At 44.1% G+C, this 17,347-nt stretch overlaps 1 protein-coding gene across 1 annotated transcript in view; it reads right to left on the reverse strand.

Moving 5' to 3' along the window:
• Positions 1-17,046, reverse strand: part of MYO1E (myosin IE) — a 191,482-nt gene extending 174,436 nt beyond the window's left edge. Inside the window, exon 1 of the mRNA XM_079769346.1 lies at positions 16,652-17,046. Coding sequence (XP_079625472.1) covers positions 16,652-16,654 — 3 coding nt within the window. The 5' untranslated portion in view covers positions 16,655-17,046. The remainder of the gene's footprint in view (positions 1-16,651) is intronic.
• Between the last annotated feature and the right edge of the window lie 301 nt (positions 17,047-17,347).

Raw genomic sequence — 17,347 nt, forward strand, 5'->3', positions numbered from 1 at the left:
AGCTGTAATAACATCTCAGGTGATGCCCATGCTGCTAGCCCATGGACCCACACTTGAATATGGATGTGCCTGGGAACAGAGAGCTTCTCTCCAAAGCAGACCTTAGATTCAGGTGACACTGAACTTAAATCCCTCCGCTGCCACTTTTCAGATGGATGACTTTGAGTAGGTTACCTAACTCATGTATTGTTTCTTCATCTGCAAACCAAGAAAAATGATACCTACCACTAAGAAAGTACAAATGCTGGATAATGCAGAACGGGTGTTTGATCATGGGTTAATTCCAATAGCAGATTCTCTTCTCTTCAACAGGGCGGAAAACTGTTAAATTCACAGAAACATACCTCCCTCCATCACAGGCTAAGGTCTCCAGAGCAAATTACTGAGAATGCAAAGCACAAAACACCTGTAGAAAGTGGAGAGGCTGCCTGGCTGGTGTAGCTCAGTTGGTTGAGCATCATCCCATGCACCAAAGGTCACCAGATTCCCAGTCAAGGCACATACCCAGGTAGATGCACCAAAGGTCACCAGATTCCCAGTCAAGGCACATACCCAGGTAGTGGGTCAGGTCATGTACGGGAGGCAATGAATGGATGTTTCTCTTTCTCTCTCAAATCAATAAAAACATATTTTTAAAAGAAAAGAAAGTTGCCCTGGCCGGTTTGGCTCAGTGGATAGAGCGTCGGCCTATGAACTTAAGGGTCCCAGGTTCGATTCTAGCCAAGGGCACATGCCTGGGGTTGTGGGCTCGATCCCCAGGTAGGGGGCATGCAGGAGGCAGCCTATCAATGATTCTCTTTCATCATTGATGTTTTTATCTCTCTCTCCCTCTCCCTTCCTCTCTAAATCAATAAAAATATATTTTTAAAAAAGAAAAGCAAGTGGAGAAGCCATTGAAAACTCTTTACCATCACATAGCCCTGCTTAATTACAATCATGACCAAAAATAGCATCACCCTGTCTTTCTCTGAGCGATTTATAACATTAAGATCTACTACATGATTTCCCAGCTGTAAACTTCCCAAACTCCAGTTGGCAGGAAAAGGAGGGCAGTGTATCTAGATTTAACAAACATCAGTGTATTCAATCTTCTCCAGCCTCCACATTTCCCCTTCCCAAATGTCAGATCTGCCCCCCACCCCGCATTGAGAATTACTGTCCTAGTGCAAGCTATTTGATCCAAAATGTGTCACTGACTGAACTTACAAAAATGCATTTACTACACGAACCAGAATAGTCTTATACTTGGATTCTTTGTCATAGGTGAAGAAACAAACCTTGCCTACATTTCTACATTTTCTAAAGCAAACCACGGCTCTGTAAATGCATAGTTTTTGTCAGACTACCTATCAACATTCTCTTGCATGCATTAATCTTTTCACCCCGAAAGCTAAAGTATGTGAGCCCAGTGAATGTAACTGCAGAAATACCAGGCTCCAAAAATAATCGGCAGTTTATTGTATAGAGTGTATATAATCTTTTTTTAAAATCCTCTCCCTTTCACTTTCTCCATCCCGTGCCCAGAAAAACTGTTTAGAGAAAGCCACACTGCTCACTAAGGGCTAACCACCCTATTAAAAAAAAAAAAAAAAAAGCATTAAGAGCACACATTAAGAGCCATTCAAAACCAAAAAGAAATGTCCTGACTGTGGAAATAAGTTCTGCTCTCAATGCACATGAAGCGACTGAAACTGGTGAGGGGCAGAATCAACAAAACAATTAAGCTATTAGCAAGTCTCCTTGGAAATAATCTGGCCTGTGGAGAGCAAAACCAGACCTCACTTGGGCAGGTGAGGGGTGCGACTGCTGAAGGAAACACACAGGCGGTAATCCTCCTCTTCAGAACGGAGCAGATACAAACTTGGTCAGGAAATGTTACATTCTGAAGGGCCACAGAGCTGGAAAAGGAAAACCTTCTTATCGATCTTTCTCTTTTCTTATCTATGGGAGTCCACAGGGAAAAAAAAAAGCCCTCAAGTTCACACCTGATTTGGAAGGGTTCCATTCGGTGTGGGGAACTTTCAATGGAAAGGGTCCGGGAATTTTGTTTCCATTTGCCTGGAGAGCTGCACCACCCCTTGAGGGGACAAACTGGGACGCGTTGTGTGGTCTCGGCCAGTGCCTTGGCCTCCCCGGGTCTCCATGGCAGGAGGGTTGGGATAAAGGGAGCGAAAGGGAGCTAGCTACCCAGCGTCCCTCGGCAGTGTCTGCCTTTGCAGGAGCTGAGCTGAGCTTGCTATTATCCGGTTCTATTAAAAGAAAACTCAGAAGGAAGCTCTCCTGGTTTTGTGTGAGGGGGGCTATTTTTATCTTTGGAAAACATTTCCAGTTTACAATTAGTTAACTGTCTGCTTTAATCCGCCCGCTCTCATCAATCACTCATTCACTGGAGGCTGCATTGCTACAACCCAGTCGCATTGGGAGGTTTTCAGCCCTCCCAGGGGAAGTTTGGTTCAATTCAATGAAACCCCACATGGCAGACACTGCACTAGGTGACGGAAACACACACAAAAAACGAGAATAACAAAGTGTCCCCTTAAGGAGTTTACGACCTACTAGGACAGAATAATAAGCACATATTTAATGAATTAACATCACTCAAAAACCTCCCATTGGCAGGAAGACCCCAACTTACCTTGCCTGTCCCAACTTCTCCATTTCTGGTCTGCAAGCCACTCAAAATTCCTCACTGAAATGTTCGAACCGATGCCTATCTTTCTGAGCCCCACGGGTTACCGGGACTTCTCCCCTTCCCTCACATTGAAGGCCATTTGTTTTACACTTTGGAGAACTCAGAATCCCTCACCCATCTGTTACAGAATAGTAAGCAGCTAGGAAAATACCAGGACAAGCAGAATAGGGAAACTAAGACAGATAGTTAAACAGCAGCTGGCAGCCACCTAGTGAATCCATCTTCCCTAAACCAAGGAACTTAAAAAAGTAAATGGTTTGCACTTCTCCGCCCCAGCCAGAGGGTAAATAAATCACCCTACTCAGGGAGACAGATAGAAACCCAATTAAGTGCCATTTGCCAACCACACCCAAGGACAGACAAATTAAGAGAATAAATCTCATTATGGTACATCAGCATAAAGCCGATGAACATTTTATTGATTTGCCCCCAAGATCTCCCCCTAAATGCCCAGCCTTTAAAACTCCTGAAAATGAAGGTCCCAGCTCTCTCTCCCTCCAGGGAACATGCTCACGCTTTCCCCTTCCTCTGCCCCTTCCCGCACAGGCACGTAGCCCCTAACCTCTAAGGGACCCATGAGACTTACAACCAGGGGAGCAGTGGGCAGCAGCAGCTCATCCCTGGCCAACCCCCCGAACCTGTCTCCAAGGCCCCCTTTCTCTGACTTCCCAGTGAGCGAAGACAGTGCAGCCGAGGCTCTCCTGTTGCTTCTTCTATCTCTTTCCTTGTTTCACTCTCCTAAGTGTATTTTTGAGGCAGTCAATAAAATTTTGCTTGCTTTTCTACACGTTGTCTCTTGATTGAAATCTTTCTTTCAAGAAGACAAGAACCGACATCTCATCATCTTCCTGGAGCTGAGCTTGGAAAACTCTCCAAAAAGCTCCAAAAGTGCACATCTGCCCATTTGGTTAGTTGATGGGCTCCAGGACAAATATTTCCCGAGGACGGTTTGAGTTTACCAGCATTTGGATTTCCTGTGCATTTTAAACATCTGAATTCAACCTGTCCTCCCAAACCACCTACAATTAAAAAAAAACAAAAAACACAAACTGATGGTCTGCTTTAAAAAATCCCGTTTCTCTCAATTCCTTCTTCCATCCATTATCTCTGCTTATTTCTTAAATATCCATACTGGGGAGAGCTATCTTTCTCCACAGATTCTAGAAGAGTTGGGGTGCTGGTTTCAACCGTGTAGCCGGCTGCTGAGTGAAAGAGGCACGACGATGGGCAGCCGGATGGACTCTCCTGCCTCCCGGGAAAGAGCAGCCTGGCTCTCAGGTGCCCTTTTAAGTGCCTTTATCCCGCTGTCCTCACCGTTCCATCCCTCCGAAGGGCAGGCTGACTGAGGTGAGGAGTGACACCCACATCAGAGGACTACATCATTCCCACGAGAATCAAAGGCTCCGGTGACATTTGAAGCACAGGGCGCTTTGGCTGATCAACTCCTTGCCTGTTTCACTCCCTGAGCTGAGGAACCAAGCACAGCCGGTTCCTGGAGTGGATTTTCAGAGCGCTTCTTGGTCACAGGTGACAGAGTGCTTCTCTGTGACGGAAGGCAGTTCCGCACGCTACCGTTGTCCCTCAAGATAGAGACCTGGGGGCGAATTAAAGAAGGTACACACACAGCAGAAGGAAAGGCAAGCATTTCCCCCGCCAGGATGCTTCAAAAATAGTTCTATGTACCTAGTATGGCAAGTCACAGTACAGGCAGGTGGGATATAAAATGAACTCAAGAAAGGACTCTACCTGAAAAGTAACTGGTCCGAAGGGAAGATGAAGTGGGCATAAACAATCCTAAAATCTTCCCACATAAAGAGCCAGGGGATTTCAGAATAACTTCCAACTATGAGACTCAAGCAGGTGCAATTGGGTCTGGCCTAAAAGGGCAATTAGAGCGTTGGAATAAGGGACAGGAGGGAATTGAGGGCAGCCAGACATTAGCTGAAGGTGAGAACACCCAAGCCTGTAAGGGACACAACAGATGGTTGAACTTGGCCAGACGATCTAGGTGAGAGAAAAGCAAAAGGGTCGATTGAAGTCCCTGTCCCAAACACCAAGACAACAGATGTTACGATATCAGTGCCAGAGACTCCTGTGGATGAGAATGGACCAAGCTTTAAGAAGTCCACCCAGTGACTAAAGATATCTACATTATTCTGTAAAACAAAGCCTTTACTGTTAAAAGTCAAAGGGAAGCTACTTGCTTTGATTCACCAAGACACACCCCTTTTTCCTGCCCAAGGAGTAGTTACAGCCAAGAGCTGAGTTTTGCTTTATTTAAAAGCCAATGTAATACGGACATAGGATGAAATGATATGATATCTAGGATTTGCTTCTAAATAAACCAAGGGAAAGTGAGAAGAGAGAAAACAAGATTGGAATGATTATATGCCAACAAATTAGACAACCCAGAAGAAATAGATAAGTTTCTGGAAATATACAACCTACCAAGACTGAATCATAAAGAAATAGAAAATATGAACAGACTAATTACTAGTAAGGAGATTGAGTCACTAATCAAAAACCTCCCAATAAAGTCCAGAAACAGATGGCTCCAATGGTGAATTTTCTACCAAATATTTAAAGAAGTAATGCCAATCTTTCTCAGACCCTTCCAAAAAACAGAAGAGGAGGGAACACTTCCAAACTCATTTTACAAGGCCAGCATTACCCTGACACCAAAACCAGACAAGGACACTATAAGAAAATCACAGGCCAACATTCCTGATAAACATAGATGCAAAAATTCTCAACAAAACACTAGCAAACTGAATTCAATAAGACATTGAAAGGATCATAAACCATGATCAAGTGGGATTTATTCCAGGTATGCAAGGATGGCTCAACATCCACAAATCAATCAATGTGATGCACCACATAACAAAATGGAGAAAATAAGATTGGCCATGAGTTTTCAATTGTCAAAGTTGGGGGATGAGTTTTCTTCCCATTTGTCGAACGTTAGTCTTTTTTTTTTTTTTTTTTTTTTTCATTTAGAAAGTGAGGAGAAAGTCAAACTGAAATATCCACAGGTTAATGGATTTTTTGAGACCTGTACACAAATTAATCCTATTCAATTTACATCTTGTTGAGAAGCCCACAGATAGCACAGAATATGGAACTGACACAGTGTTATTTTAAGAACCAACCATCTTACAGTCCAAAAGAGATGACTTTCAATCAAGACAAAAAAAGTATTTTTGTGTGAGAAGAATGTCTTTCTCCACACAAACAGCTCAGTGCTGGCTGAAAAGGCGGAGTTAGGCAACGAGCAGTATTGTCCCCACCTGTTCCAACAGTATTATTCCACCCTTATGTCCAACAGGCCATCTAGCCCAGTCTTGTTTGGCATGATTCACGGCTCTCCCAGTTTGGACTTAATTATAAAATGTTTGTTATTTTCACAAAGCTCTCATTAACAGATAGAAATGAATTTTCTTCTTTTCGTTTGTTTCTGCTTTTACTTTTTTCCCCAACAAAAATAGCAATTTAAAAATCATATTGCGTCAACAATAAAAAATACACATAAAAAATAAAATAAAAGTCATACTGAGTCTCCATTTTGTAATTTTTAAAAAAACCTGCAGTTCCTTCCAATTTCTCATTCTTTGGGAAGACAGCAGTGGACATATCAGGATCCATGGGGGCTTCCGTTATACACAGGGGTTCAGAGGGTCAGCCCAGAAAAACTGGTGCTGCCACAGAATCCATTCCTGCCTCAATGTATTCACCCAATTAAGGCAAACTGAAAGAGAAAGTTGTGGGTGGAGCCCTGTATCTCAGCCCCCAGGTAGTCCTCTCCTGTGTGATTTGCTTTGGCCAATGGGACAACAGCAAGCAGAGGTTTAAAAGATGTGTGTGGCCGAAACCGGTTTGGCTCAGTGGATAGAGCGTCAGCCTGCGGACTCAAGGGTCCCAGGTTCGATTCCGGGCAAGGGCATGTACCTTGGTTGCGGGCACATCCCCAGTAGGGGGTGTGCAAGAGGCAGCTGATCGATGTTTCTCTCTCATCGATGTTTCTAACTCTCTATCCCTCTCTCTTCCTCTCTGTAAAAAATCAATAAAATATATATATTTTTAAAAAGATGTGTGTGCACTGGCATTTGCTTTCTCTTTTGCTATGCTTGGGAACCCTGTGACCACTGCTAAGTAAATAAACCAGGACTAGCCTATCGTGACAAGAGATACAAGGCCCAGTCATCTCTATTGCCCCAACTGAAACTGCGCCAACTATCAGACATGTGAGTGAAGTCATCCTAGATCCTCCATCCCCAGCCAAGCCACCAGTGACCATAGGGATCTGATGAGTCAGTCCAGCCCAGAACTGCCCAGCTATGCACACAATCATAAGAAATAATAAATGTGTATTAGTTAAGTCGCCAAGTTTGGGATGCATTTTTATACCAAAAGCTAACAGACACAACAGGGTAAGAAAAGATGACTAAAAGATGTAAAATGTACTGAACCTCCTGGCGAGTAATCACTAATGACACTTTATGTAACACTCAATGGAACTTAACGATTGGTTTGATTATTCTCAACTCCCAGTACAATAATGTGACATAGATCCAAAATTGAACATATTCCCTAATATTCATCTCAAGACAATGTTTGCTACTTTTGGAAGGATATTGCATGGGCTTTGGAAGTTTATGAACTTCCTAAAATTATATGAAGAATTGTATGTTTATTTTTTTCTTAATTGGAAAAGATATTAAAACTATGGAGACTATCATAAATGTCTATTTTCACACTGCCCAGAATTAATGATACTATTTTATCACAGGTGCTTTGAAATTTTTATATATAAAGCAATTAAAACATTACTGATAACATTAAAGTTAGTCCACCGACTGGTCCTCTTGCTTTCCTCCTTCCCCCTTCAGCAGCTTGAACTGGGCATCTTTCTAGTCCACTGATTTATATTTTGAAAAAAATATATACATAAATATATATGTATACACATATATATCCCCAAACAATATCTACAGTCTTCTTTTGTGTTTTTAAGTTGTTTTTAGTCTTTTATTTACATTTTTTTTCAATTACAGTTTACATTCAATATTATTTTGTATTAGATTCAGGTGTACAGCATAGTGGTTAGACAATCATGTAGTTCACAAAGTGATCCATCCCCCTTATATTTCCAGCACCAAACTGGCACCATACATAGTTATTACAATATTATTAACTATATTCACTATGCTGCACTTTACATCCCCGTGACGTTTTTTTTAACCAAAAAATTTGTACTTCTTAACCTCTTTACCTTTTTCACCCAGTTTCCCGACCACCCTCCCCTAAATTTTTTCTCAAATGATTTTATATTATATGTATCTTTCTATAACTTGCTTCTCACTAACCACTCCCTTTGTGAGATCTACCCATATCGATACTCTATTATCAATAAGTCTTGTCTTTATGCATTTCTCTACTGATGGACATTTAGATTGTTCCTTGTTGTTTGTTTTTGCTATTGCAAATGTTGTCAAGGAACAGGTCAGGTCAATAGCTCCCAGCACGTTTTCAGGACTCTCTGACAATCTGATTGTATCACTTTGCAGAGGTATTTCTGCATTAGCACATTCCCAAGTCTTGGAGGAAGCTGTCTTTACTTACACCCTAAGACAGCTCAATCAATGCTACTACATTCAAATCCAAAATTTCCCATTACAAAGGTCAGCATCTCCTTGGGGACACGAAAAACAACCTTATATTTTTGTTGTTGTTGAAAATTCCTTAGAATCAGACAATGATTCTGTCCAAAACATGGTGACCCATGTTAAATTTTGGTTCTACCCATCACTGTTACCAGGTAATACTATGCTAAGTTGCTGTCAACATCAAATGCTGGTCACACCAATTAAATTACTAAAAGACTAATGATATAATATCCTATTTGTTTTCTGTCATTATATATGGACTAAAGAACTGAATTTCTTGTGGTTATTTCATTTCCCTTATTTCCTATCTTTTAAGTCTAATTGAGATTTAAAAAAAAATCTTTCTAGCATGACTTTTACTTTCATGCTTGTTTCCAGTGTGATGTCATCTAGTCCCAAAACTGATATGCAAAGGTCCAAAACAAAGAAATTAAAAGCTGGCCATAATAGACTATGTTCTTAGGTTTAAATTATTCCACCCTGGTATTAGTAAGTAAAATGAGCTAAAATAGATGATTTTTAAAATCAAGCTTGCCTTCCCGTGGGAGTATAAGAAATGATGAAGTGTTATACAGATACTTGGCCTCAGAAATTTCAACTTTAGAAATAATTAATTGCTTTTGAAAGAGCATAAAGTTAGCAGGCTTGGTTTATTATATACAAGTGATGGCCCAGAGCAATTCTCTTTACCTGGTCGCACTTTGTTTTTTGTTTTTTAACCTATAAAGGCAACAAAAACCATCACTGGTGCAAGAATGAAATGAAATAACTTCTATGAAAACCTTCTGTTATCATTTCCCCACTAGACTATGAGCTGTCATAAGCAGAGGCAGTACTTAAGTCATCTTGGATTCCCAGTGGTGCCATCATATTTGGTAAGAATGCTTACATGTCAAGCATATATGCTAACCTCCTGTGCAACTGCTCTGTCTTCTCCACTTTAGGGATCAAAGCTCTCCAACTGCTGGGGGCTAATTCCAGCAGGTCATAAATGCAAGAAGTTCATCAAAAGGTTGGTGGACCTTGAGGCTTCAGCAGGGCTGAAGATACATAGTATTGCCTGCTGGAATAGCTGAAAGCATTTCCCCAAACCTGAAAATTTGCATATATTATTGCCTGCTACTAGAACAGCTGAAGGCAGTTCCCTCAACCTGACAATGCCTACTGTATACCAAACCTTACCTTTGATATGTATATCTGCTTTGCTTTAGGGCAATCTATGTTAATAAAAAGCTAGGGTCCAGCCCTAACCAGTTTGGCTCAGTGGATAGAGCTTCGGCCTGCAGACTGAAGGGTCCCAGGTTCGATTCTGGTCAAGGGCATGTACCTTGGTTGCGGGTACATCCCCAGTAGGGGGCGTGCAGGAGGCAGCTGATCGATGTTTCTCTCTCATGGATGTTTCTAACTCTCTATTCCTCTCCCTTCCTCTCTGTAAAAAATCAATAAAATATATATTAAAAAAAAAAAAAAAAAAGCTAGGGGTCCAGAGATTTGGAGAACTTGGTTACTGAAGCTAGGTCTCCTCTGGCTCCTCAAAATGCTTTCCAAATTTATATTTCATGTCTAGTCTCTTTATTAATTTACTCACAGCCCTTCTCCAGATTTCTGAACCCTTCTAGGTGGTGAGAAACACCCCGGCATCCACCTCTAACCACTTGCATTCTCTGACAAGACAGACCACTCATATTTGCCAAGCTGGAGCTAGAAGCTTGCGCACCCACGGGTGTCACATTTGCATGCCATAATGTAAGGGCAACATCAACAGTTTCCACCTTTGGGCCAGGACTTGGGAGTGTGTAGTGCACCCCAAGCCTGCCTGTCTTGCTCCAGACTCTACACCAAAGAAGGGCTCCATGTCTGAGGACTGACAGGAGCAGCACATTACAGACCAGAGCAGTTCTAGTGGGAGCAGGAGGAACTCTTCCCGATACACAGCATCACACAATGATGCTGTCCCAACAGGAGAGGTCTCTGTCCAGTTATGAATCAGGTTGGGTAATCGGGCAACATGGGATTATTATACCACCACCAAAATATGATAAAAATATGCTTACCAAGGAAAAGGATTTATAAAATAAGTGGGAAAATACAGAGCACAAATTGTTTATTTGTCCCCTAATTATAAGTACATAAAATGATGTGTTTTGGATAGACTAGAAGGAAACCCAAAGACATGAAGATAAAACCATTAGGGTAGTGTTATTATGGGTGAATTATTCTGATTTACTTCTTATAATCTTTTAAAGTTAATATAATAATGAATCAAAAATAGGTAGCAATCTTCCATCTCCAAGCAGGCATTTTTTTTAATGGTCCCAGAAAGAAAATTACCTAGTCATATTTAGACTCTAAGGAAATAGACTCTAGTCCACCATCTTGGTTTGGGGGCAAAGCCTTTTTTGATTGCCATCAGAAAAACTGGATTCTGGCACCACCTCAGCCAAAACCTAGCTCGGAGACTTCAGAAGTCATCTAAACTCTTCTAGATCTCTGTGAAGTCAAGCAAAAGATTTAGGACAGGATTCTTAAGCTTGCTTCTGGGCTTTCTACAATGGAGTGTGTGTTTTACTTTCTACAATGTAGCATCTGATTATAAAGTTCTGTGAATGAATTTTTAACAAGCACATCAGAACTCAGAACACGCAGGAGAGTGTGGTCCCCCTTCAGAGCAGTTCTTATACTTGATCCTGGAAAGAGCCACCTCCTCTCTGGCCTCCGTTGAGGCAGAATGTAACTTCTGGGAACAGCTCAGAGGAACCTGGTGCTAATTCTGGTGAGTACGATGGGCGATCAGGCTGGACACAAACATTTTAGGTCACAAAGGAAGTGAAAAAAAAAAAAAGAATTAAAAAATAAAAAAGACCATTTTAAAGTGCTTTGAACAATTTTAATGACATTGTTCCCAGGTTGGCAACTCAGAAGGAGGGCTGATGGATGTACAGTATAAGTTCCACAGTTAGCCAAAGCCAATGTCACTATTTAGGGGAGATTCTTAGAGTTCTACTTCTCTCCTCAAGTGTAGCTGTCCTAAAGATATGTAAAAAAAAAAAAAAAAAAAAAAAAAATACTTTGCTAGGATGCCCCAAAACCTTTTGTCTCTGCCAAAATAAATTCTGAAGTTGAAACTCAAAACATAATTTGTTTACCATTATTACAGAATGTGCTTATAAGGCCGAGATGTTTATTTTTAATACCGTTGGCATTTAACCTTTAACCCCTAATTTGCTCTGTAAATATCAAGTCTCAGCAAGATTTTAAAAAAAATTAAAAACTCACCAAGGAGAAGCTCATTTTAATCACATATTAATAAAGGCATAAGTTGCTGCGTCTTTGTAAAAACAAAATAGTAGATGGCTCAAACTTGGAAAATCGCAACTGCACGTAATTTCTACATATCCCATTATGATGTTCATAATACCTTGACTTGTATAGAGGTTTCAAAATACCTCTGCTTTTTGAAGCTGATGAAAAGAGCCTTCATAAGTTCCTACTAAGTAATAAGACTCAACCCCCTCAGGAAATGAAAAGCAAAAGCACTCCATGTTCTCTTTCATTTAGTCTCACATGAGTTCATGACATTAACACTAAGGAGCAAAAAGTCATATCCCAAGTCATATTTACCAAAATGCTCATTACTTATTCCCAAGAATAACTCTTGAAACAGACCTTGAATTCATGAGATTCAACTGGGAAAGGACTAATAGAAAAGGTGCATCATACAATATTGGGGTAGGGGGTAGACTGGTATTGTTACTGGAGGAGGGAATTGATGGGTCAAGAAAGAGAAGTTCAATTTATAGCCACCACTCACAGAGCTATCTCACTGGTGTTTAGATAGCTCTGAATAGTAGCAGCTGGATGCTGATTTCCCCTGTTTCATAGCTAAGAGATTCCATAGGCCCAGGCACTAACTTGTTCTCAATGGAAACTCAGTGGGAAGGTGTGACTTTATCAATAAAAATCTAACACTATTTCTGGGTATGTGGCTAAAGTTTAGACGTTCCCGCGGGTGAGTGACAGGAAGGAAGCGCTGTGGTTCACAGGCCGCCACTTTGAGATTTTCCGAATGGCTGCAAAGAGCTGACCTGCAGGTGCTTGTTTGGCCTCTCAGTGATGATCGGAACACTTACAAAGTGGCCCGTCTCGCATTAAAATCTGGATTTCCAGCTTCTCTAAAAAAAAGATGATTTGGTAATATGGTCGATGTAACTATGGCCTAGGATCAAGTAATGGTGTCTCTTTAGATGGGTATATGTTCCATAGGTACTCTCAGGAGGCCAACCTCACTCCATCAAAAACTATCCTGGCCTCTATTGACAGCTGAGTTTGCAACCACTGACAGAGCTGAAATCCTGGGTAAATGGTGGAGGAAGTGGCTTTCAGCTTCTATAAATGTCTGCTTCCTCTCCTTTTCCATCCCTCTCCCTCCTTGCCTCCATCAAAACTTTTCTGCACTTTATCCCATTTCTTTTGTGTTTTTGTTTTGTTATTGTTGTTGTTGTTAATCCTCACCAGAGGACATTTTTTTCAATTGATTTTTAGAGTGAAAGGGAGGAAAAGAAAGAGGAAGGAAGAGAGAGAGAGACATCAATCTGAGAGATACAGCATTAGTGGTCTCCCACACGTGCCCCAAATTGGGGAGTGGGGGAGAGATCGAACCTGGTATGGTGGGAATTGAACCCAGGACCCTTCGGTGCACAGGCTTGTGCTCTAACCACTTAGCAACACCAGCCAGGGCACTTTATCCCATTTCTGTCTGGTTTTGTTTTGTCGTATTGTGTTGTTTTGGCCAGGAAACTACTTAGCAATCTGATAAACTAATCAGTGGGAATGGACTAGGTTACATTCCCAAAAAACATATTTGAAATGGATTCCAGACTTTCTAAATACATGTCATGCCTTCAAGGCCCAAAGGAACTTACCTACCTTATAGTCAGCTATCCATCAGATTTCTACTTTCGTGAGTCTATTTCTGTGTGTAACATCTGCAGTTTACTCACAAGTAACATGCAAGTAAGGACAAAGAAACATATCTTGAACATATTCTGAGGAGATGGCCAATTCCGATTACTCAAATATTTCAGTCTACCTAAGTCACAGAAGACCTATGAATCATCATTTCTGGGTCGAAAGTATACGGCAGAGTTATAGACATGGGCTCCAGTTCTCAGCAGGCCACACTGGCCATGGCCACGAAAGCAGAGCTTCCTTTGTGGATGATGATAAAGCGAGATTCCAGGAAGGAAACCTTAAATTAAATTTAAAAATTTAATTTTTTTGTTTAGTTGATTTCAGAGAGAGGAAGGGAGAGGGAGAAAGGGATAGAAACATCAATGATGAGTGAGAATCACTGATTGGCTGCCTCCTGCATGCCCCACACTGGGGATGTAAATTGAACCGTGACCTCCTGGTTCATAGGTTGATGCTCAACCACTGAGCCACACCAGCTGGGCTAAATTTAAAATTTTAAACCTTGACTTTAAGTAAAGTCAAAAGAGACTGTCATACCCTTCTAACTAATGTACACAAAATTATAAAGACATCAGATTTTATTTTTCTCCGTTCTTCAAGTCTCCTAAAAATTTCTATTGCCTAAGAGTAGTATTCTTGGTTTTCCAAAGATGGAGAAAAGTGTCCCAAAGTGAGTTTTCAGAGGGAAGATATCAGGTAAATATAAACTATATATTGTGTTCATAAGTCAGAAAAATAGCAGTCTTCCTTATGAGTCACAACTGCGTTTGCGTCTTGGTGGACAGCCTTCCTAATGGAGACCTGCCAGACTTTCTAAAAGACCATGGACGGACGGACACACACACACACACACACACAGAGAGAGAGAGAGAGAGAGAGAGAGAGAGAGAGAGAGAGAGAGAGAAATCCACAGCACAGGTGCTCTCCTTACAGCCCAGCCAAGGGCCTGATGAAGTGTATTCTCCACGCTAACCCTCAGCCACACCCTCGGAAGGCAATGCCTGGCTCTTCCTGTTCAAGCAGCTGGGGGATGCAGCTGGGCAGACCCAGAAAGATGTGAAGCCCCATTTGGCTCGAAGGGTCTTATATAAACATTAAACGTCATAACGGAGGTTTCTTCCTATTTGAGAGGCTGATCTCTGTTCTCAGGCAACCTCACCCACCTAATGAACAAATGTAATGTTTCAAGCCAGCAAAGAAATGATTTGTTGAATGTGTGCCAGATTACTCTAGATCCAGTAGATGAAGCCACGGGCAAATCTCCTATTTCAGGACAGCCAGCTGTTTCAACGTTTCTGTCAGGGAATCGTGGCCTCGGCAACCGTATCTGATGCGCCGATAGTCTCCAGGCGGCCCACAACACGGCCATCTGCGCTGCTGGCAGGGAGGCCATCCATAGGTAAGTCCCACCTGTCCTCCCATAGACACGCTACGCCATTCTGGAAACCACTCTCTTGCTCAACATCCTCCTCTGTATCCACATGACCAATCACCTCCTTCACGCAATGGGGCCGAACTGAGCACCAAGCTCATGAAGTCACCAAAAAGAGGATGCTAGACTCGTTTTTAGCCTGCCCAGCATGAAAAATAAGCTCACTCAGGGGAAGTTAATTTTCTCAGGGTACCACTTACTCAAGCATTTGAATTCAGTAAGATTCTTTAAGCTCTTTACAAAAACACATTGATTTCTTTCTTTCTTCTTTTTTTTTTTTTTTTTTACAAATATTGAGCCATGGAAAAGAATTATAGCAATTCTAAAGTACGAGGACTATCCTATTGCTTAAGTTTAAGTGGCCAATTAGGCAGTGGCCCAGTTAGGTGGCTCCACCCATACACACACTCAGCTTGAGCAAATGGTTCTTTATAGGTGCTCCCAAAACAAGGTGGGGTAGATGGGCTTCTTAAACCCTAGGACTGAAGGAGGAAATTTATTTGCAGATCAAGTGTCTTCTTAGGTAGGGGCAAAGGTGATATCATTTTGGACTAGGTGGAAAAAAAAATCTGTGGTCAAGGCTGTCCTTTTAAAATATTTTGTTGGTTTTTAATTATACTTCTGAACAAACCCAGCCCTGGGTCAAGGGCTCCTTTTCAGTTGTGTACGTCGGTTCCGAGGGGCCTGAGCTGCACGCCCCCCAGGCTGGTCACGCGGGACAGGTAGTTAAATGAGGGCTGGGCTGGTTATCATTCTGACGTCGCTGCACTTTCACAGTCATTAAAAACCAACCCAACCAGCAGAGGACCCGTCCATCCACCTAAGCAGGATTATCTCAGTGTGGAAACTAAGGAAGCCTGGCAGTGGAACTTCATCGTCTTCCTTCGGACGGACCGCCAGTCCCTTCACAACAGAGCCCTGGCTTTTGTGCCTGGGAAAGGAAAGCACACCGCGGCCCCAGGGGTGCGGCTAAGGCTGTGGGGGCGGGGAGTTGGGGCCAAGGAGGAAAAGTCATAATAAGTTAGAGAAAAAGCCGGCCACTTCCAGGTATTCCCCAAGTGCCAACGGAAAGGGAACCAAAAAAACTCGACTTCCTCCCGTGCAAGCCGTTTCACGATACACCCGAAAAGGGCCGGTCACCTCGCCCTGGGGCAGGGGAAGGGGTAGGGGTAGGGGTAGGGGTAGGGGTGGGGGTGTGTATTTCGCTTCTGGAGAGCAAAGACCCTCCGGGCCGGCTCCTCGCACAGTCCAGGCCGGCGTAGCTCGGAGCTGCACCCGGTCACTTTCGCTCTCAGGCGCCTGCCCTCCGCCAGGTGCTCGCCCTACCTGGAGCCCCCGGCGGCCTTTGTGCAGCCCGCGCCCGCCCCGCCAGCGGCTGCGCGGGGGGGAGAGCGAGGCGGCCCGCGCCGGTGCCCGCGGGTGGGAGGGGCGCGCGGGGACCGAGGGGGCGCAGCCGGCCGGCTCCCGCGCCAACGCGCCGGCGATCGGCGGCCCGGCCAGTGGGACCAGAGGGGCACAGGCGACTGCCCCATCTTCCCAGCAGGAGGGAAGGGACCCCCCCCCCCTCCTCCCCTCCAAGCGCCGTGACCCTGAACACACATCTCCCCACACCCTGGCTTCCGACAGCTGGCAGCCATCGCTGCCCGGCCACAAAAAGTTTCGCGACGCCGAAAGCGACTTGAAAGAAAGTTTTCCTTGGCCTCTCGCTCCCTCTCCCCCGTCCCCGGGGGGGAAGGAAAGCCCGTAGGACATCAGAGATCGCGACGTGCCGGCTCCGGCGTCCACCTTCTCCACCCCCGGCCTGGGCAGCGCGCCCAAGGTGGGTGCCCAGCGCCGAGGCTTCCTGCCCCAGCCCGGGGTCAGGCGCCCCGGGACGCTGCGCGGCCAACTCACCATGGTGACTCGCACCGCGGTCGCGCCTCTGCGGGTCGGGCTGCTGGGGAGCCGGGGCTGTTGGGATGAAGTGTCCTGGGCAAACTTCAAAAGTTGGTTCCCTTCGCCAAAACCGGGCTCTCGGCACCCAAGCACTCGCAGGAGCCGATGGGAACCTCAGGGGGACTCCATCCAGGCGGGATCCGCGGCGCTAGGTGAGGGCGACAGGGAGGCTACTTAGCAGGAGGGACGCATGCTGCCCCGGGCAGGGGTCCACTCGGACCGGGCGCTCGCCGTCAGCCTCGCCGAGTCCGGCGCTCTCCGCGCGTCTGCCCGGCTGCCCTGCCTCGCTCCTCTTTCTTCGGCCACTTACTCCGTACTCCTCCGGCCGAGTCTCGGCTCGGGCAGGGCAATCTGTCCATAAATGGAGAATTCAGTTCAGGCCTGACCAATCAGGGCTTGTTTTCACGGCGTCACTCCTTAGGGAAACCGTGGTAGCCAACAAGCTTGGAGCTGCCGGAGCTTCCAAAGACCTCTGGATCCTGTAGTTCTCCGCGCCAGCCTCGCCGCCGCGCTGCACACCCGGCTCGCTCCGGCTGGCCAGACGGAACTGTCAGGAAGAAAACGGTGAAAGAGAAGCGAACCTCTCGGTTTTTTTCTTTCTTTCTTTCTTTCTCTTCTTAACGCGAAAGTTAGAGTAGCTGTAGCCTCCAAGCT

This window comes from Cnephaeus nilssonii (genome assembly GCF_951640355.1).
Source record: "Cnephaeus nilssonii genome assembly, chromosome: 4".
Classification (NCBI taxonomy): Eukaryota; Metazoa; Chordata; class Mammalia; order Chiroptera; family Vespertilionidae; genus Cnephaeus; species Cnephaeus nilssonii.